The sequence below is a fragment of the Leucoraja erinacea genome, chromosome 3 (assembly GCF_028641065.1).
Source record: "Leucoraja erinacea ecotype New England chromosome 3, Leri_hhj_1, whole genome shotgun sequence".
Taxonomy (NCBI): Eukaryota; Metazoa; Chordata; class Chondrichthyes; order Rajiformes; family Rajidae; genus Leucoraja; species Leucoraja erinaceus.
Genome location: NC_073379.1, coordinates 66,528,528 through 66,551,647, shown reverse-complemented (window position 1 = coordinate 66,551,647; position 23,120 = coordinate 66,528,528). Strand labels below are relative to the sequence as shown.

Genomic DNA, 23,120 nt, shown 5'->3' with positions numbered 1-23,120 from the left:
TCCATCTGCCATTCACCCACCTCACCAGTATCTACCTAGCACTTGCCAGGCTTAGCCCCAGCCTCACCTCTCCTTTCCAGGCCCCCCCCCCACACCATCCCCCCTTACTCTTTAGTTACAGCGCTGGAGACCCTGATTCGACCCAGACTATGGGTGCTGTCTTATGGAGTTCGTGCTTTCTCCATGTGACCACATGGGTTTTCTCCGAGTGCTCTGGTTTCCTCCCACACTCCAAAGACGTATAGGTTTGTAGGTTAATTGGCTTCTGTAAATTTTTTAAAATGTAAACTGTGTGTAGCATAGTGTTTGTGTACAGGGTGATTGCTGGTCGGCAAGGATTGGGTGGGCCGAAGGGCCTGATTCTATACTATATCTCTAAATTTGAAAGTGACTAAATATGACTGAAAGCTGCCAAAATCAAGAGTCAATTGTATTTTATATTATCTGGTGTGTTTGAGCCAATTTTGCACTTAACACATAAGCTATTTGAAACTGTTATGGATATAACATTATATAGATAAATGGATGGAGGAGGACAATGTTCCTTCTGAAGACATAATAATCCTCAAGTCATTACAATGTTGACAGGGTGAGACTTCCAATCATTCCAGGGTCTTTGATGCTCCTGGCCAGAATGAGACCTGTTGCCTTTAACATTTGGATTGCGTTGGAATAGCTTGATTAGTTTTTGTTTTCTGCCGTTTTCATATCATTGAGATGTTAATTGAGCACTGGCTACTAAATATAGGTGACATTTTCCACATTTAATTTATTTGCACTGGGAGATGCCAGCACCTCATCATGGGAAGATGGTGGCATTGGTTCTGAATGATTGTGTCCAAAGAAGGATCCCGATCTGAAACATTATCTATTCATGTTATCTGGGGATGCTGCCTGACCCACTGATTCACTCAAACTCTTTTTGTGTGTGTTTTATTTGTCAACCAGCATCTGCAGTACCTTGTTTCTGCATTGATTTAAAGTCTGCTTTACATACTTTGTTGCTAGATGCAAACCAGCATAACCTTTGCACAAAATCCCTCCAGTGATGGTTATTCTGGAAGAGCAGGTATTTACTTCCCGTTTACATAATTTCATACTCCTGGCTGGTTTTGTCCACCTTGAACAAACATACAAGGCATGATTAGCAAGTTTGCAGATTACACTAAAGTGGGTGGTATTGTAGATAATGAAGATGGTTGGTGAAAATAACAGCAGGATCTTGATCAGTTGGGCAGGTGGGCTGAGGAATGCCTAATGGAATTTAATGCAGAGATAATGTGAGGGGTTGCATTTTGGGAAGTCTAACATGGGCAGGACCTACACCGTGAATGGTAGGGCTGTGGGGAGTGTTGTAGAGCAGAGGGATCTAGGAATGCAGATACATAGTGGTCAAAAAGGCTTTCAGCACAGTGGCCTTCATTATTCAGAGTATTGAGTAGCGACGTTGGGAAGTTAAGTTATAGTTGTATAAGACATTGGTGAGGCCACATTTAGAGTATTGAATTCAGTTTTGATCACCATGTTATCAGAAAGATGTTGTCACGCTGGAAAGGGTACAGAGATAATTTACTAGGATGCTGCCAGCACTCGAGGGCATGAGCTATATCAAGGAGTCGGAGTGCAGGAGGATGAGGGGTCACCTTAAAGAGATGTACAAAATCATGAGAGGAATAGATCAGGTAAATGCACAGTCTTTTGCCCAGAATAGGGGAATCGAGAACCAGAGGACATAGGTTTAATGGGAACCTGAGGGGTAACTTTTTTTTTTACACAAAGGGCAGTGGGCATATATAATGAGCTGCCAGAGGAGGTGGTTGAGCCAGGTACTATCATAACATTTAAGGGACATTTGGACAGGTACATTGGTAGGATAGGTTTGGAGAGTTATGGGACAAGTGCGGGCAGCTGTGACTAGAGTGGATGGGGCATGTTGGTTGGCATGGGCAAGTTGGGCCAAGGGGCCTGTTCCCACACTGTACGATTATAGAGGCAAAACGAGAAATCTCCACCCTTGGAGATAAAATCCTCATTCTTTGAGCAATTATGCACACCATTAGTACCACAATGAATCATAATCGCATGAATGTTAAAATAATTTGAGTAATGCTCTAATGCATTATTTCAGAGCTGTAGCAGTAAAGCTCGCACTTGGCTTACGGCCTTGATAACTGTCAATAATGTCGGAGCATTAAATTTGAAAATTTTTGAACGTAAAGGTCATGTCCTCCAAACTCTGAGGTATTTTGCTTTCCATTGTCTCTTTTCGAAACTACCAAATTAGTGTCCAATACAGAGACCCAAGCCATATAGTGCTCACAAACAGATACCTCTGTTTTATCCTTCAGACCCTGAGATGAAAATGGCAAACTGTATGATCTATACTCTACCACTGAGAAACTGTACAAAAGATTAGCATAATTAAATTATAATCTTAAGGAAACTGTGGCAGATTGATGACCAGCGAATTGACTAGTGAAACAGCAGAAAGGGAATTCAACCATTGCCCAATACATTTGCCTGTGTTTTCTCAAGCAATCAAAGAATATCAAGAGATTGCTTTATTAATCTGGTGGGTTGCATGTTTCAGAGCTGCCCACAGCATTGATGTAAATTTTAAATGTGTAAAACAGGGAATAATGTCTTGAGATGTCTAAACCTTAACATAAACAGTAATATTTAATCACAACTTGATCGGGTTCCATATAAACTATAAAACATTCGGCAATCATGCATTGGTACAAATGTATATATACATACAGAAAACACAAAAGATCACCTCAATCACAGTAAAATACTAGATGGGAATTTTGCTACAACAGAACTAATGTTAACAATGTTAGACTTTTATTGTGGAATGTTCCCTCCAAGAGAATACAATTGTGCCAATAAGTTATTAACATAACATTATTAAATGCACAGACTTTTTCAAATCCATTTAATGGTTTAATTTCCTCTGGGCATACCAGCTAATATATTTGCACTTTTGTTATCACCCAATTACACATTAAACGATTTAATGATTGCACCAAAATAGCAAAAAAATAAATCTGATATTAAACAAACCAGCAGAGGGAAATTAAACCTCACAACATCCATTTACATATATCTTTTCCCTTTTTATATCTAAGAATGGAAACAAACAACAATATTTGGTCAAGAAGTAAATATGACCTGACATCTACACGGCATCTATTGTCTATTACATTAAATTGCTGCAGCACGATAACAGCTTTAGATAGTAAGTGAGTCTGCCATGTACATACCTGAGAAATCTTTCCAGATCATCCCTGCTGCATTGCGACCAGGACACGTCACCCAAATTTTGTCCTTTGATCCATTCCCCGGACATGATATGGAGGCCATCTGCACAGGATGGATGATCATTGTCATGATTCATTCCCATACTGAATTTGAAGGAAAGTTTAAAAAAAATGCATTTGTTTAACTGACAGATAAAAACAAATTAAAAGTACATCTGAAGTATGTCAGTAGCAGAACATTTGTTATACATATGTTATGAATCTGTTAATCACTTCAAATATGTTAGATGAGGACTTATAAAATAACTTAAGAGTTAGCCCATGTTCTTTTAACAATTTAATTTTTCAGCTTGATTTGATTTGATTTTATTATTTGTATCATGCTCGTAAATAATTATTCCTATAGGAGATAGGTATGTTTCTCAAAGAGCATGCGTCATTTCTTATGTATAGTAACAAGGCGACAAAATAAATGGTAGGTTATTGAGGAACAAAGGAAACAAAATAAATGATGGTGCCATTTATGTAACAAAAATGACCTCTTTTTAGAATATGGTATGTTTGCTCCACATTTGCACTTGCTATGTCAGAAAATAAGCAAGCTGGAAAAGTAGCACAGACCATCGAACCAGTAAAGTTTCTAAACATAGAAATTAGGTGCAGGAGTAGGCCATTCGGCCCTTCGAGCCTGCACCGCCATTCAATATGATCATGGCTGATCATCCAACTCAGTATCCCGTACCTGCCTTCTCTCCATACCCCCTGATCCCCTTAGCCACAAGGGCCACATCTAACTCCCTCTTAAATATAGCCAATGAACTGGCCTCAACTACCCTCTGTGGCAGAGAGTTCCAGAGATTCACCACTCTCTGTGTGAAAAAAGTTCTTCTCATCTCGGTTTTAAAGGATTTCCCCCTTATCCTTAAGCTGTGACCCCTTGTCCTGGACTTCCCCAACATCGGGAATAATCTTCCTGCATCTAGCCTGTCCAACCCCTTAAGAATTTTGTAAGTTTCTATAAGATCCCCTCTCAATCTCCTAAATTCTAGAGAGTATAAACCAAGTCTATCCAGTCTTTCTTCATAAGACAGTCCTGACATCCCAGGAATCAGTCTGGTGAACCGTCTCTGCACTCTCTCTATGGCAATAATGTCCTTCCTCAGATTTGGAGACCAATGTACGCAATACTCCAGGTGTGGTCTCACCAAGACCCTGTACAACTGCAGTAGAAACTCCCTGCTCCTATACTTAAATCCTTTTGCAATGAAAGTTAACATACCATTCGCTTTCTTTACTGCCTGCTGCACCTGCATGCCTACCTTCAATGACTGGTGTACCATGACTGTCTTATGAAGAAAGACTGGATAGACTTGGTTTATACTTTCTAGAATTTAGGAGATTGAGAGGGGATCTTATAGAAACCTACAAAATTCTTAAGGGGTTGGACAGGCTAGATGCAGGAAGATTGTTCCCGATGTTGGGGAAGTCCAGGACAAGGGGTCACAGCTTAAGGATAAGGGGGAAATCCTTTAGAACCGAGATGAGGAGAACTTTTTTCACACAGAGAGTGGTGAATCTCTGGAACTCTCTGCCACAGAGGGTAGTTGAGGCCAGTTCATTGGCTATATTTAAGAGGGAGTTAGATGTGGCCCTTGTGGCCAGGGGGATCAGAGGGTATGGAGAGAAGGCAGGTACGGGATACTGAGTTGGATGATCAGCCATGATCATATTGAATGGCAGTGCAGGCTCGAAGGGCCGAATGGCCTACTCCTGCACCTAATTTCTATGTTTCTATGTTTCTATGACACCCAGGTCTCGCTGCATCTCCCCCTTTCCCAATCGGCCACCATTTAGATAATAGTCTGCTTTCCCGTTTTGTCACCAAAATGGATAACCTCACATTTATCCACATTATACTGCATCTGCCAAACATTTGCCCACTCACCCAGCCTATCCAAGTCACCTTGCAGTCTCCTAGCGTCCTCCTCACAGCTAACACTGCCCCCCAGCTTAGTGTCATCCGCAAACTTGGAGATATTGCCTTCAATTCCCTCATCCAGATCATTAATATATATTGTAAATAGCTGGGGTCCCAGCACTGAGCCTTGCGGTACCCCACTAGTCACTGCCTGCCATTGTGAAAAGGACCCGTTTACTCCTACTCTTTGCTTCCTGTTTGCCAGCCAGTTCTCTATCCACATCAATACTGAACCCCAATGCCTTGTGCTTTAAGTTTGTATACTAATCTCTTATGTGGGACCTTGTCAAAAGCGTTCTGGAAGTCCAGATACACCACATCCACTGGTTCTCCCCTATCCACGCTACTAGTTACATCCTCGAAAAATTCTATAAGATTCGTCAAACATGATTTACCTTTCGTAAATCCATGCTGACTTTGTCCAATGATTTCACCACTTTCCAAATGTGCTGCTATCCCATCTTTAATAACTGACTCTAGCAGTTTCCCCACTACCGATGTTAGACTAAAGAAATGACCTGCAAAATTGCTCTCTGATCTCTGCATTTAAGACAGTTAAGATCAGATGAAGTGGCTACCTGTGCAAAATTGTCATTATAATCTGATGGATATTTCCCACAGAATAACATAACTGCATAGGCGGCACAGAGGTAGAGTTGCTGCCTTACGGCACCAGAGACCCAGATTCAATCCTGATTATGGGTGCTATCTGTCAGGAGTTTTTACATTCTCCCTGCGACCGTGTGAGTTTTCTCTGGGTGCTCCAATTTCTCCCACATTCCAAAGATGTGCTGGTTGGAAGGTTAATTGGCTTCTGTAAAATTGTCTCTTGTGTGGATAGAACTAGAGTATAGGTAATCGTTGGTCGGCATGGACTCAGTAGGCTGAAGGGTCTGTTTCCATGCTGTATTCCAACATAAACCCATATCGTAGAAACTACTAAAATCCATAGTGCAACTGGTGGGTGAGGAAGAATTCCATTTTGAGTACAAATATCTCAGAATAGTAATCCTTTGGGAATTACAGGGTTAACAGAATATCAAAAACAAGAGGGCATGGTTTTAAGATGAGGGGAAGAAGTTTCAAAGAAGATTTGAGGAGAAAGTTTTTCTTTTCATTGAAATTTGTAATTGTATTAAAATTGTATTACTGGGTTTGTGTTGACAGGCACATCAATAGGCAAGGTGCAGAAGAATACAGATTGAGTGAGGGCAAATAGGATCGATTACAAGTTATATTTATTGTCACATGCACCAATTGGTACAGTGAGATTTGAGTTACCATACAGCCATACGAATAAAAAAAGAACAATACACGATAAGAGTTTAACATAAACATCCCCACACAGCGGAATCAACGTTTCCCACTGTGAGGGAAGCAATAAAGTTCAGTCATCTTCCTCATTGGTGAAGATGGACAAAAAAGTTGGCTTGGACCTGGTGCACTTCTGTGCTGTACAACTCCATTACTCAGACACAACTTTAAATTTGAATATAATTTACTGACTGTCATGTTGACAGTCAATGTATATCAAAAACAAAGGCCGTCAGTGAATGCACATGTAAACCAAACCAAAAATCAATTTGGTTGTTGTAATCTATATTCTTCCCAAATATTCTTCATCACTCTTTAGCGTAAACAATCTAACTAAAGTAAATATAGTAAAATGACACTATACTAAAAGCATTTTTACTGGTGCATTGTACGATCTTCAAATATCATGGTCGTGTCTGAGACTTGCTTTGTGGCAGGTATCATTGGGTGCCTCAATGCAGCACGATAAAATACTGCTTATTTCAAAGTAAAGGCCTTTGCAGAAATAAATAATTTGTACGAAGAGCTATCTTGCTCGGCATATAATAACCCTCATCAATACTCTGAAGAAACTGTGCCAATGATGACTTTATTTTACTTCTGGAGCTGTAACATTGTCAAAGATAATTATTCATATTAATATTTGCAAGCAGATGCTTCTTTGCCCCAATGTGTTTCTGTGGCACCGTGCTAATTTGCAAGAAGTCTGCATTCAAATATGACATTGAAACAATGTTTCTTGACAAATGAGAGTATTCATACTAAATAGAATGCTGACCTGACATAAATCTTAAGAGAGCCAATTTTCACTGACAACAAATCCCTAACGATCATTTTGTCTTTGAAATGTTGTTACTTTAACACTGACTGTCTCCATTCCACTGTGTAATATCTGCACAATTTCAGCAGTAATGCAGCCTAACACATGATTTAAAAGGTCATCCAACAGCTGACATATAACAAGGTTTCTGGAGCCTTCTTCAGCAGCTGAAATCCCAGCTGAAGGTCTAAAACATGGCAAGGAAATACTACTGGCTCCATGACTTCATCTGGGAACAGAAGTGCATGACAGTGTATCTAAGAGAAGTTGTAATCTTGACCATCGTCAAATGTAAAGATACATCCAATGGAGTAACTACAGAGGAGTCCCACTGCCCTCTACCCCACACGTTGTTGCAAGGTTCCCTCTCAAAATTATATTCCCTGTGGCCAAAGAGTTCCTACCTAAGTCGCAATGTTGATTTATTTCATCAAGAGGTCCAATGATCAAATTCAAGAAAAATGTAGAGACCAGCACCAACACTGTACCTGTCCCTTGTCAAAGTCATAAAGCCTTCGACTCTGTCAATGGAGAAACTTTCTCAAATTTAGCTGTCCTCAGAAATGTATGTATTACCATTCCATGTTGAATTCAATGATACTTTATTGCATAAGGTCATGGGATAGGAGTAGAATTAGCCCATTCGGCCCATCAAGTCTACTCCACCATTCAATTCTGGCTGATCTATCTCTCCCTCCTAACCCCATACGCCTGCCTTCTTCCCATAACCTGACATCTGTACTAATCAAGAATCTATCTATATCTGTCTTAAAAATATCCACTGGTGGCTTCCACAGCCATCTGTGGTAAAGAATTGCACAGATTCATCACCCTCTGACAAAGGAAATTTCTCCTCATCTCCTTCCTAAAAGAATGTCCTTTAATTCTGAGGCTATGACCTCTCGTCGCAGACTCTCCCACTAGTGGAAACATTCTCTCCACATCCACTCCATCCAAGCCTTTCACTATTCTGTATGTTTCAATGAGGTCCCCCCTCCTTCTTCTAAACTCCAGCGAGTACAGGCCCAGTGCCGACAAACGTTCATTAAAGGTTAACCTACTCATTCCTGCGATCATTCTTCAAAACCTTCTCTGGACCCTCTCCAGAGCTAGCACATCCTTCCTCAGATATGGTGCTGAAAATTGCTCACAATATTCCAAATGTAGTCTTACCCATGCCATTGAGCCTCAGTATCACATCCCTGTTTTGTTTAGAAGCCCTCTTGAAATAAATGCTGGCATTGAGTTGGTTTTCTTTACTACCGATTCGACTTGCAGATTAACTTTTTGGGAGTCCTTCACCAGCACTCCAAAATCCCTTTTGCACCTCCGATTTCTGGATTATCAACCCATTTAGAAAATAGTCTATGCCCTTATTCCCATGTCCCAGGTACAGTGAAGCTTTGTTTTGCATACAACCGCACATATATGTATATATAATAGATACATGTGTATATGCATATATGAACACACATAGTTATGCATACACGCACACATATACATACACACACACATACATAAACAAACAATACTGGTGCAAAGACAAAAACAATGCTTCCAACTCCATGTTTTTCAGAGCTCATTTGGTTGTAGTATTCAATAGCCTGATGGGCTATTGAAGAAACTGTTCCTGAACTTGGATGTTAGTTTTCAGGCTCCTATACCTTCTTCATATTATCATATAGCATGGAAATAGGCCCTTTAGCCGAACACATCTGTGCCAACCAAGATTCTTCAGCTAAACGCACTATTTGCCTGCATTTGGTCCATATCCCTCTTTTTCTGGCCATGTACCTGTCCAAGTGTCTCTTAAATATTGTTATTGTACCTGCCTCAACAATCCCTTACGATAGCTCATTCCATCTACTCACCACTCTCTGAATGAAAGCGTAGCCCCTCAGATTCCAAATGAAATCTTTCCCCTCTCACTTAAGCCTAACTCTTCTGGTTCTTGATTCCCCAACCCTGGGTAAAATACACTGTGCATTCACCCTATCAATTCCCCTTATGATTTTATCTTTTATAAGGTCACTCCTTAACCTCCTGCGCTCCAATGAATAAAGTTCTAGTTTGCCCAATCTCTTCCAAAAGCTCAGGCCCTCAAGTCCTGGCAAACATCCTCATAAATCTTCTCTGCACTCTTTCCATCTTAATGACATCCTTCCCATAAAAGGGTGACCAAAATTGAACACAATACTCTAAATGTGGCCTCACCAGCATGTTGTATAACTGTAACATGTCTCAACTTCTATACTGATTGATGAAGGCTCAACATACCAAAAGCTTTATTTACCAAGCTATCTAGCTCTGATGTCACTTACAGGGAACTGTACACCTGTACTCTTAGATCCATCTAGTGTACAACATTCCCCAGGGCCCAACCATTCACTGTGTAGGTCCTGCCCTGGTTTGACTTCCCAAAATGGAATACCTCACACTTATCTCCAATAATCTCCTTTAGCCATTCCTCAACCCATTTGCCCAGCTGCTCAAGATCCTGCTGTAATTTTCGATTCACTGTCTATGATCAAACCTACTTTTGTGCCATCTGCAATTTCACTGATCATGCCCTTGCACATTCTCATCTAAATTGCTGAAATAATCCACAAACAGTAATGGGGCCTGCACTTATCGCTGAAGCACACCACTATTCACAGGCCTCCAGTCCGAAAAGCAACCGTTCACCACCACCGATTGACCCAAAATAATGGAGTGAGTCAGCGGGTCGGATAGTATCTCTTGAAAAAATAGATAGGTGATGTTTCGGCACAGATCTTTCTTCAGACTGATTGTAGTGGGGAGGGAGAAACTGGAAGTGACACAAAAAACAGGGCCAGCCACAAATGACGTCTGGCAACCTCCTTGCCTGAAGTCATCTGTTGCTGGCTCCAGTTTCCCCTTTAGTCCTTTTGAAACATCAACTATCTATTTTCTCCAGAGATGCTGCCAGACCCACTGAGTTACTTCAGCATTTTTGGTCTAACTTTGGTATAAATACCGGCATCTGCAGTTCCTTTTTATTATTTACTAGAATGTTGCCTGGGTTTCAGCAACTAAGTTACAGAGAAAGGTTGAACAAGTTAGGGCTTTATTCTTTGGAGCGCAGAAGGTTAAGGGGGGACTTGATAGAGGTTTTTAAAATGATGAGAGGGATAGACAGAGTTGACGTGGAAAAGCTTTTCCCACTGTGAGTAGGGAAGATTCAAACAAGGGGACATGACATGAGAATTAAGGGACTGAAGTTTAGGGGTAACATGAGGGGGAACTTCTTTACTCAGAGAGTGGTAGCTGTGTGGAATGAGCTTCCAGTGAAGGTGGTGGAGGCAGGTTCGCTTTTATCATTTAAAAATAAATTGGATAGTTATATGGATGGGAAGGGAATGGAGGGTTATGGTCTGAGCGCAGGTATATGGGACTAGGGGAGATTATGTGTTCGGCACGGACTAGAAGGGTCGAGATGGCCTGTTTCCGTGCTGTAATTGTTATATGGTTATTACTTCCACCACCACCCTCTGCTTTCTTCCATGAAGCCAATTTTCTGTCCACTTTGTCTCCAACAAGCTTCAAGTCAACAGGGTAACTGGAAACTGTTCAATCTTCATCATCTTCACTCCACAACCAAGGTCATTCCACCTTCGGCCTTCAAACTATAGTACCCAGAAGAAGCTTCTGTTTCTACACATTTTGGCGAGTAAGCTTCATGTCAAAGTCTACTCCTTTACTGAATTGTGCATCTATAATAGATTATATTCCTGCTTCTATTATATTCTTAAGGGGCTGTCCCACTTGGGCGACCTAATCTGCGAGTTTAGAAGTGTTTGCCCTTGACTCAAACTCGCCGCATGGTCGACATGAGGTTCTAGGAGGTCCTGTGAGGTCGCCGGAACTCTCCTTCTTGCTCCCGTATACTCGCGACCTCAGCTAGGTAGCGGAAAAATTTTCAGCATATTGAAACGTTTTCCGCGAGTAAAATGTGGTCGACATGGGTGTTTTTGACTCGTAGTGTAGTGGAGTGGGGTCACTATTTAGTTACAGGCACTCGAAGGCAGCCGTAGGCAATCTCCTTCACTGACTGGGCATTTTAATTGGCTCATTGCAGTTTTCAGGACCCAGGAAAACCTACTGGTAGGTAAAATGCCTGCTAAACTTTATTATACTTCTTAAAAGTGTCTCCATTCCTTCTCTCTACCCCCCCCCCCCCCCCCCGCACTCTCTAAAGGACTTACCGTACACTGTGGCAGCCATTTACCTTCCTCTTCATCACGCAGACAGCACTCATCCACTTTCCCTGGCCCCCACCTTCGCAATTTATGTTTGCGTGTGTGTTTGTGTGTGCGGTCGGTAGATGCAGCTCGCGGTTCGGTCAATGCAGCTCGCGGTTTCAACGCGGCCGGTCGATCCAGCTCGAGGCTTTCCAGGACAGTGCCCTCGAGCTTGAAGGTCGAAGACACTCTTCTGGACTCGCGGATTAGGTCGCCGCAGTGGGACAGGCCCTTTAGGATAGACACAAAAAGCTGGAGTAACTCAGCGGGACTGGCAGCATCTCTGGAGAGAAGGAATGGGTGACGTTTCGGGTCAATACCCTTCTTCCGATTTTTTGGTGTTCAAGAATACTAGTCATAATTTTTTAATTCCTTCTCTCCATAGATGCTGCCTCACCCGCTGAGTTTCCCCAGCATTTTTGTCTACCTTCGATTTTACTAGCATCTGCAGTTCTTTCTTAAACATTTTAAAATTATCAGTAGATTAGAGTTGGATTTTTTATTGCACACTGGGTGCAACATAAGGTATGGTTAATTTTACATGCTTATTTAATTTATTTGATATACATTAAAGAATTGATCTTAATGAATTACTGATCCGATGTGGGGGCAGTCCAGAACCAGGGGTCACAGTTTAAGAATAAGGGGTAGGCCATTTATGACCGAGATGAGGAAAAATATTTTCACCCGGAAACTTGGGAATCTGTGGAATTCTCTGCCACAGGCAGTAGAGGCCAATAAGCGAGTTTGGTATTTCAACTGCACATGCTAAGGTCATAGGTCACTCGAGATAAATATTCTCGGCAGCTGAGCTGCTGCGTGGATACAAACCTGTGATTCATCCGTAGTCAGGATCGAACCCGGGTCTTGGGCGCTGCAAGTGTTGTTGAATTGCTACCGGAGTTAGATAATGTAGAACAAGTGCGAACGGGTGATAGGCTTGAACTTGGTAGGCTGACGGGCCTGTTTCCGTGCTATCTCTAAACCAAATTAATCTAACTAGGTAAAGGTAAGCCTGGGTGTATGGGTTCCAGTCTCACTTGAGCTGCCCTGTATAAGCCGGGTTATACAGGGTTAATTCCCAGGGTGAACAACGCACCCCTCTCCTTCATAACCCCAGGAGGCAGATCCCCGTCCCCTCCCGAGTGTTCCATCCCTGTCAAGGGGCGGCTGGAGATGTCCAGGGTGACGTGACACCGACCTGGAGCAGATGCGGCCCCAGGCTTATAGTGAGCGCGGAGAAGAAGCACTAACTCCAGCTCAACTCTGCTCCAACTCCTGAGAAACCCGTTCCCTGACGGGCTGGGGACAGTCAGCTGCACCTCTCGCCTTATCCAGTGGCTGTTGGTTAACCCCCAGTCATCAACGGGGATACACACAAAATGCTGCAGTAACTCAGCGGGTCGGGCAACATCTCTGGAGAAGGGTCTTGACCCAAAACATCACCTATTCCTTTTCTCCAAAGAGGCTGCCTGTCCCGCTGAGTTACTCCAGCACTTTGCGTCCACCTTCGGTGTTAACCGGCATCTGCAGTTCCTTCCTACAAAGCGATACACCCCTCTCCTTCATAACCCCAGGTGGCAAATTTATGAGCGGAGTCTCACTACCATCCCCGAACCATCCCGAGTGTCCCATCCCTGTCTGGGGACGGCCGGAGATGACTGGGGTGATCGGACACCGGCCTGGAGCAGTGGCGGCCCCAGGCTTACAGCCAGCGCAGAGAAGAGAAAGAGAGACAGACAGAGAGAGAAAGACAGAGAGAAAGACAGAGAGTGACAGACAGAGACAGACAGAGACAGACAGACAGAGAGAGACAGACAGAGAGTGGCAGACAGAGACAGACAGACAGAGAAACACAGACAAAGAGACAGAGAGACAGAGAGAGAGTCCTCTAATGCTGCCAGGAGAGCTTCCGCGGAATTCCAGAGGATGGGTTTGTGACGTGAGATAGAAATAAGATCGAATTAATGTTCATAAATGTCCGCTATTGAATTGACAGAATTCTGGATTAATTTATTGGTGTTAATACTTAACAATTTATACAAAGTTTATACAGCCAGCGCTTTGTTCGCATTTTCTTTATCATGAATGACCTTTGACAAATCCCATGATTCCTTGCATTTTTCGGAATACCAAACTCGCTTATTCACTGGATGTTTTCAAGAGAGTTAAATATAGCTCTAAGGGCTAACGGAATCAAAGGATATGGGGAGAAAGCAGGAACAGGGTACTGATTTTGGATAATCAGCCCTGATCATATTGAATGGCGTTGCTGGCTCGAAGGGCCGAATGGCCTACTCCTGCACCTATTTTCCATGTTTCAATGATTTTATCTCTGAGAAATAGGTAAGCCTTCACAACATCACAGATTACCATTTGGTGGCTGATCCAAAATACAATTGCAGTTGGTGTGTGCCTCAATCCAAATGGCCACATTAAAATTCTGTGCCAAGATTTCCCATTGTATTTAGAACATAGTGAAAACACCGCAGACTCCATGCATCAATCTGCAAGCCAAGCCTTTCACATTATTTGATGAGAACTAGGTTTAAGAGAGCCCAATCTTTAAGCAATAGATGGTTCACAGCTGCACTGGTTGAAAGCTGGGCCAAAATCCCATTCGTTTATATAAAGGCCTGGCCTTTAAACATAGGCGACTGAAACAAAAGGCCACTATGGTAAAGCTGGAAAAATATAATGATTTTGTGAAAAGGAATATCACAGATTTGTGTAGTATGGCCAAAACTGTCTGATTGAGCCCTCTCATTTACATTGTAACATAAAACTGATGTTATGTCCAAGTGGATTAAAATGCAATGGGCATTCATAAGAATTATCTGTAATTCTTTTAAATTCATCATTACTAAGCATTTACAATTACATTTGAAGTCTTTAAGCAGGATTTTTAAATCCCCAAACACCTGTCCGACAGAGCAGCAACACTCTTCAGGAGTCAGGTGTGGATTTGTCAATGACCACTGTCTGCAGAAGACTTCAAGAACAGAAATATCGAGGCTACACTGCAAGATCCAAACCACTGGTTAGCTGCAAAAATAGGATGGCCAGGATACAGTTTGCCAAGAAGAACTTAAAAGAGCAACCACAGTACTGGAAAAGGATCTTGTGGAAGACAAAGATTAACTTATACCAGAGTGATGGCAAGAGCAAAGTATGGAGGAGAGAAGGTACTGCCCAAAATCCAAAGCATACCACCTAATCTGTGAAACACGGTGGTGGGGGTGTTATGGCCTGGGCATGTATGGCTGCTGAAGGTACTGGCTCACTTATCTACATTGATGATACACCTGCTCAAGTTCAAACAAATGCCTCAAAACTCATTGGCCGGCGGTTCATTCTACAGTAAGACAATGATCCCAAACATACTGCTAAAGCAACAAAGGAGTTTTTCAAAGCTAAAAAATGGTCAATTCTTGAGTGGCCAAGTCAATCGCCCGATCTGAACCCAATTGAGCATGCCTTTTATATGCTGTAGAGAAAATTGAAGGGGACTAGCCCCCAAAACAAGCATAAGATAAAGATGGTTACAATACAGGCCTGGCAGAGCATCTCCAGGGAAGACACCCAGCAACTGGTGATGTCCATGAATCGCAGACTTCGAGCAGTCATTGCATGCAAAGAATATGCAACAAAATACTAAACATGACTACTTTCATTTACATGACATTGCTGTGTCCCAAACATTATGATGCCCTGAAATGGGGGCACTATGTATAAACATAGCTGTAATTTCTACAAGGTGAAACCAAAATGTATAAAATGGCCTTTATTAAAATCTGATAATGTGCACTTTAACCACATATGACTTATCTATTACAAATCTCAAATTGTGGAGTACAGAGGCAAATAAATAAATAATGGGTCTTTGTCCCACACATTATGGAGGGCACTGTATATGAAAAATCACACAATTCATTCACGTTACTTTCTGTCGATTCCATCCTCTTTTCTGCCTATGTCACGACTGAGCTAGACTTTACCTTGTCTATTGTCTATAGACAAATTTCATTCAGACTTCGGTCTGAATGACAATAAAGGCTATCTAATCTAATCTAATCTAATCTAATACCTGACATCCTCTCTGGCTCAGAGGTGTCTCAGATCTTATATTTCATCCACCGTTAAAAAACACCCAAACGAACACCTTTCTAAATAATTAACGTCCCTCAATCAAAAATAGACAAGAAAGCCAAAAACTGCATGCTCGCTAGTTGGTTTAATATCCACCATAGGGAAAATGTTAGCTATTTTCAAAAGAACTGAGAAAAATATAAAGTAAAAATATCGTTCATGCTCAGCTCTGGACCACTTGGACAACAAAAACTCATATGTCAGGCTGTTATTCATCGATTGCAGCTCGGCATTTAGCACAATCATCCCCTCCAAACTGGTTACCAAACTCGCAGAACTGGGTCTCTGCGCATCCTTCTGCAATTGGATCCTCGACTTCCTCATTCACAGATCACAGTCTGTTCGTATTGGTGGAAATGTGTCAGCCTTGATAACAATCAGCATGGGAGCACCTCAATGCTGCGTGCTCAGCCCCCTGCTGTACTCACTCTATACCCATGACTGCGTAGCCTATCACAGTGCGAACTCCATCATCAAGTTCGCTGACGGCACCACTGTTGTGGGGCGTATCACTGATGGGGATGAGTCAGAGTATAGAAGAGAGATCGAGCAACTGTCCATATGGTGCCAGCGCAATAACCTGGCCCTCAACACCAGCAAAACCAAAGAACTGAATGTGGACTTTGGAAGGAGTAGGATGGGGACTCACAGCCCCATTTATATCAACGGGTCGATGGTTGAATGGGTCAAGAGCTTCAAATTCCTGGGCGTGCACATCTCTGAAGATCTTTCCTGGTCCGAGAACACTAATGCAATTATCAAGAAAGCTCATCAGCGCCTCTACTTCCTGAGAAGATTACGGAGAGTCGGTTTGTCAAGGAAGACACTCTCTAACTTCTAGAGGTGCACAGTAGAGAGCATGCTGACCGATTGCATCGTGGCTTGGTTCGGCAATTTGAGCGCCCTGGAGAGGAAAAGACTACAAAAAGTAGTAAACATTGCCCATTACATCATCGGCTCTGACCTTCCTTCCATCGAGGGGATTTATCGCAGTCGCTGCCTCAAAAAGTATGGCAGTATCATCAAAGACCCACACCATCCTGGCCACACACTCATCTCCATGCTACCTTCAGGTAGAAGGTACAGGAGCCTGAAGACTGCAACAACCAGGTTCAGTAATAGTTACTTCCCCACAGCCATCAGGCTATTAAACCTGGCTCGGACAAAACTCTGATTATTAATAACCCATTACCTGTTATTTGCACTTAATCAGTTTATTTATTTACGTGTGTATCTATACTATTAAAAGTCTGTTATTGACCGGTTTTGGCCATCTGTGCTGCGATTTCCGAGAGAACGCCGCCACCTACGGCTGTCATTTTTGGCCACCTCGCTCAGAACCCCCCTCCGCCGCACGTGTGCCGAGGATTCTCTCTCTATTGGTTCTAAAGCTTGCAAAAAATGTCTATTGGTTCTAAAGCTTGCAAAAAATGTCTATTGGTTCTAAAGTTTGCAAAAAAATGTCTATTGGTTCTAAATCTTGCAAAAAATGTCTATTGGTTCTAAAGCTTGCAAAAATGTCTCTATTGGTTCTAAAGCTTGCAAAAATGTCTCTCTATTGGTTCTAAAGCTTGCAAAAAAAGTGTCTATTGGTTCTAAAGCTTGCAAAAAAATGTCTATTGGTTCTAAAGCTTGCAAAAAAATGTCTATTGGTTCTAAAGCTTGCAAAACAATGTCTATTGGTTCTAAAGCTTGCAAAAAAATGTCTATTGGTTCTAAAGCTTAAAAAATGTCTCTGGTTCTAAAGCTTGCAAAATATGTCTATTGGTTCTAAAGCTTGCAAAAATATGTCTCTATTGGTTCTAAAGCTTGCAAAAATATGTCTATTGGTTCTAAAGCTTGCAAAAAATGTCTATTGGTTCTAAAGCTTGCAAAAAAATGTCTATTGGTTCTAAAGCTTGCAAAAAAAAATGTCTAAAGAAAAAATGACTATTGGTTCTAAAGCTTGCAAAAAAATGACTATTGGTTCTAAAGCTTGCAAAAAAATGTCTATTGGTTCTAAAGCTTGCAGAAAAAATGTCTATTGGTTCTAAAATGGTTCATACTAGCACTCCAGAAAGCCCCCTCCCCCCGGTTGGTTGGCTTGGCTTGGGTGTGTCTTGAAATTGAAAGGCACTACTTACTGCAAATGGTGGCATGAAGTTGAAAGGCACTACTTACTGCAAATGGTGGCTTGGGAGCTTTGGCTTGAAGTTGAAAGGCACTACTTACTGCAAATGGTGGCTTGGTTGCTTTGGCTTGAAGTTGAAAGGCACTAACTGCAAATGGTGGCTTGGTTGCTTTGGCTTGAAGTTGAAAAGCACTACTTACTGCAAATGGTGGCATGAAGTTGAAAGGCACTACTTACTGCAAATGGTAACTTGGGTGCTTTGGCTTGAAGTTGAAAGCACTACTTACTGCAAATGGTTGCTTGGGTGCTTTGGCTTGAAGTTGAAAGGCACTACTTACTGCAAATGGTGGCTTGTGGCTTTGGCTTGAAGTTGAAAGGCACCACTTACTGCAAATGGTGGCATGAAGTTGAAAGGCACTACTTACTGCAAATGGAGGCTTGGGAGCTTTGGCTTGAAGTTGAAAGGCACTATTACTGCGAATGGTGGCGGTTGCTTTGGCTTGAATTTGAAAGACACCACTTACTGCAAATGGTGGCTTGGGTGTGGCATGAAGTTGAAAGGCACTACTTACTGCAAATGGTGGCTTGGGTGTGGCTTGAAGTTGAAAGGCACTACTTACTGCAGATGGTGGCTTGGGTGCAATGGCTTGAAGTTAAAATGCATTACTTACAGCAAATGGGGGCGTGGGTGCATTGGCATTAAGTTGAAAGGCACTACTTACTGCAAATTGTGGCTTGAAGTTGAAAGGCACTACTTACTGCAAATGGTGGCTTGGATGCAATGGCTTGAAGTTAAAAGGCACTACTTACTGCAAATGGTGGCTTGGGTGCATTGGCTTGAAGTTGAAAGGCACCAACTGCAAATGGTGGCTTGAAGTTGAAATGCACTACTTACTGCAAATGGTGGCGTGGGTGCATTGGCTTGAAGTTTAAAGGCAATACTGTAAATGCACTTACTTCCTGTTTGCACTGTAATTGATTTTAGATAAAACGCTACCATTACAGCTTGAAATGCGCTCCACTGAGCAGGTACTTCCCATCAATGAAAAATAAAGTGTTATTAGTTTTTAAAAAAATGTTGAAAATCTCTCTCCTGTCAATCACTCCATGAAAGCCACACCTTTTCCGGGTGGGGGGGAGGGGTTATAAAACCCGGAAATGTGGGCGTGGCTCAGTCTCTGCAAGATGGAGAGGGAGAGGTCACGACTACTGCTTTAGTGGCTTTGGCATGAAACTGAACTTGAGTTTTTGAAATGCACCCTGCTAGAAGTGGTAAGAAACTGCAATTGAATTTGGTGGTTGAAATAGAATTAAGGATTGGCCGTGAGTCAACTGCCCACCAGTGAGTGAGTTGCCAGGCACAGGCTTGATTGACTGAGACGCCAGCAAGAATCCATTTACAATTTGCATACTAGCCCTCTTGCAACTGGCCACCAATATTAGAATTGGTGAAGAGGTGGAATATTGCGTTGGATGACCAGCCCTCCTGTGTGATGCTGGGACCCAATGGGTCCCACTTAGTCTAGTATATTTATATCATGGTATATGGACGTACTTATCTGTTTTGTTGAAAATGCCTACTATGTTCTGTGTGCTGAAGCAAAGCAAGAATTTCATTGTCCTATACAGGGACTCATGACAATAAACTCACTTGACTTGACTTGACTTGATTTAGTGAAGGGGAAATCATATTTAATAGAAACCAATTTAGTAGAGTTTTTTGAAGGACATGAATAAAGGGTAGATGCGCCCGTGGTAGAAGTAGGCTGGCGGTCGGAGCTTCTTCTCCTCCCAAGTCCCCAACGAGGGATCCCAGGCTGCGGACGCCGCGCCAGCTGCCGCTCCCCTCCGGCGACTCCCGGCAAGGGCTCGCCCGCTCTGTGACGAGAGTCCACGCTGCACCCGCTGCTGAAGCCCCGGGCTCTTCTCCGGGAAAGGCCGCCCGATCCTCGATGTTAGGCCACGGGGGAGGTGACATGGAAAAAGTTGCTAGCAGCGCCCCCACCAACCTACATCCTGTGAGATCTTGACAGGATGGATGTGGAGAGGCTGCTTTCTCCAGTGGAAGTCACTGTTTAAAAATAAAATTAGTAAGGAAGACAGAAGGTGACTTTTTCTCTCTCTCAGACAATAAGTTGTTTTTCAAACTTCCTTCCTCAACGTACATGGAAGCAAAGTCTTTGAAAATTTGGGATAGTGAGATACTTGATAAGCAAGGTAATGAAAGGTTCCTATGGACAAGCAGAATTGCAGAGCTGTGGTCAGAGCCGGTCAACCAAGGCAGTCGTCACAGGCAGAGTGCATTCTGTTCCTGCTTCTGTTCTGGATTTGTATGTTCATGGCAAGGCGCTGTTCCTTCCAAATGCTTATTCCAATACTTTCCTGGTTGGCCTCACAACTCCTAATTCTCCATGGACTCCATCCTCTCACTTCCAAGAAATGCTCCTGTCCTAGTTGATGAGTACTAAGCAGCCTTCAAGTTTAAACTTCCCATTCTTCAAGTTGAACCTGTTAATGGGGTTATCCTTCCCAATCCCTGAAATTACCTGGAAACTTAGCATTGTAAAGGCAGTACTTTCATTGATGGCCATTGGCCTGTTGTACAATTTCCTCCCCAACACTTCATCCTCTGTAATGTTCTCAGTGCCAATATTATTGCTCAATTGCCAATTCCAGGCACCAAGTGGTTATGCCCCGGGTGTGGCAGGAAGAAACCTGACAGAATATCATCCTCCAGTAATGCCTCAAAACCCAACGCAGCTGTTCGTGGGAATATTTGGCAACATTTTGGAAGTAGTCTGGCCAGCCATTCAACAATGGAGCAATGAGCCAATTTACATTTAAAATGTCATGGGAAACATTTAATTTGAAAAAAATTAAAATCTATTGACAAAGTTTAGGTACAAATTCACTCTTACAACTTGAGGCAACGTGGTGGGAAATATAAGTTTTGCAAACAGAATATCAAGAAATTGGACTTAACATCACAATTGAAGTCTATTGAGAATGTCTGCCTAATTGGTCTACTCAATCACAGCCCTGAAATATGACAGTTCATACTAAACTGCTCTAGTACAAATTTGCAAATTAATTTCTTTAAGAGTTCTGAACCCTAGCAGGGGTGCAATAGCCAAACAATTACTTGTATATGTCCATCGCCTGGTCATGATCTTTGAATGATTTATGATTATATCTTTCATAAATAGAATGTAAACTAATTTCTCTGACACACTGGCATGTTTAATTCAAAATGAAATCATATTGTGTGCTGGGTTTTAGCACTGGACTATTAACTATGAACAGTAACAGCTGTTTAACAAGGTTAAGATAAACATCTGGTGTTCACAAAAACAGCTTAAGTCAAGTTTTAGATACGCAGAATTCTTCATGACTAAATAATGTGTTTCATTTACATGTGAGTTCTGACCTCGTTGTTTTGTGGTAGAGTATTCTGACAGTGAAGCTAATGTGAATGTGGGGACTGGTACCAAATTCATGCCAATCTATATTCCTCTAAGATTTCCCTCTGCTTCAGCTGCCTCAGGTGTCGAGGCACTTTATTTTGACGCCCTTGCCCAGATCATAGTGGTGTGGTATACGTTTCATTATTCGTCACTTCAAAAACGATGGGGGAATGAGATGAAGCAAAAACCATGCAAGTTTAGCAGGCAGCTAGGATAATTTTACAAGAAATTGCAACATATCTGCAGTATATAAACTCTTCCTTCTCCTAAGCCACAGGATATGCAGGATGTTCTCTCTTTCAAGAACAACAAATTGAATCCATTGAGGTATTTGCCTCTTCAATGTAAGTAAACTACCAAAGAATTGTGCTCTATTTTTATACCTTGGCAGCAGTAATTCTTCTTTAAAGGGATTCTATTACTGGTGTGGTAAACGAGGCAGCTCTTCTTCTTCTGCATCTGTCATGTCTTTTAGACCTGCAGCTCCGTTGAGGCGAGCCAGGCCAACGTGTCATCGTCCAGGTCAATCAGATCGCGTTCACCATTCGGTGGCCGGTGTTTGGGGCAACTGGTGACTATGTGCTCCACTGTCTGTGTTGGGTCCCCACACTCGCAGGTGGCGCTGTCCACGAGGCACCACTTCTTCATCGCTACTCCATAGCGTCCAATGCCTGTCCTCAAGCGGTTGAGGGTTGTCCACTGCTTTCGGGGCAGGTCCTGGCCAGGGATGTCCATGGGGTCATTGATGTAATGGTGTAGCCCAGATGGTTCCACTGACTTCCACTGGTCTCTCTATCTCGTCTTGACCCAGGCGGCCTTAGAAGCTTCAGGCGGTGTTGTGCAGAGCAGCTCTTGGGCTCGCGTGGCAAAGGGATGCCGTGACTTGAGGCGCACTCGTCGTGGTGTCTCTGTGACGATCTGATGGAGGAGGTGGAATTCACTGATCTGTGCCTTTCGAGAGAGGGCCAGCGTGGCTGCTTTTCGTCTGATGTTGGCTGGGGCGATGCCAGTGAGGACGGGCAGTTAGTTTACTGGGGTGGCTCGTAGGCGTCCGGAGACAGTCCGCAGGGCACTGTTGAGGGCAGCATCCAGCTTCTTGGCGTGAGGGTTATGGCACCATACCGGGGCACAGTACTCGGCGGCAGAGAACACCAGGGCCACTGTGGACATGCGCAGTGTCTTCATCGTGGCTCCCCATGTGGTGCCGGCTAGGCGGCGAATCAGTGCGGCACGGGCGCTTGTCTTTGCCGTGGCACCTTCCAGGTGTTGTTTGAATGACAACGTTCTGTCGAGCTTCACACCGAGGTACGTGGGGACGGGCTGGGACCGTAACCGGGCGTTATCCATGAGGCAGCACAAGCGGGCAGCACGGTTGCTCAGCAGGTAGAGGTACTGCCTCATAGTTGCAATGATCGTGCCCAATACTAATCTCTGGTGCAGTCTACATAAATTTTGCACTTTCTTCCTTTGACCAAGTGGATTTCTTCCAAGCACTCTGGTTTCCTCCACATCCCCACCGTAAATAGCCCATTGTGTAGCTGAGTGGCGGACTTAGACCAAAGGACTCGTTTCAACGCTACTTGACCACAACAAGTGATTATACTTTTAGCTTCCATATTAGCCACACAGTGAAGGAATACTTGTGGGAAATAAAAGAAATGTTAAAGCCCATGAGTTCCCTTTTAGATATATTGAAGAAGCAGAATATGTTGTTCACGACACATAATTGTGAAACATGTTTTTAATATATTCCAACTACA

The 23,120-nt window shown here is 42.8% G+C and overlaps 1 protein-coding gene across 1 annotated transcript in view; it reads right to left on the bottom strand.

The window, feature by feature from the left end:
* Positions 1-23,120, bottom strand: part of LOC129695676 (A disintegrin and metalloproteinase with thrombospondin motifs 19-like) — a 392,435-nt gene that overhangs the window by 210,234 nt on the left and 159,081 nt on the right. The window contains exon 9 of the mRNA XM_055632842.1: positions 3,267-3,407. Within this exon, the coding sequence (XP_055488817.1) occupies positions 3,267-3,407 (141 nt within the window). The remainder of the gene's footprint in view (positions 1-3,266; positions 3,408-23,120) is intronic.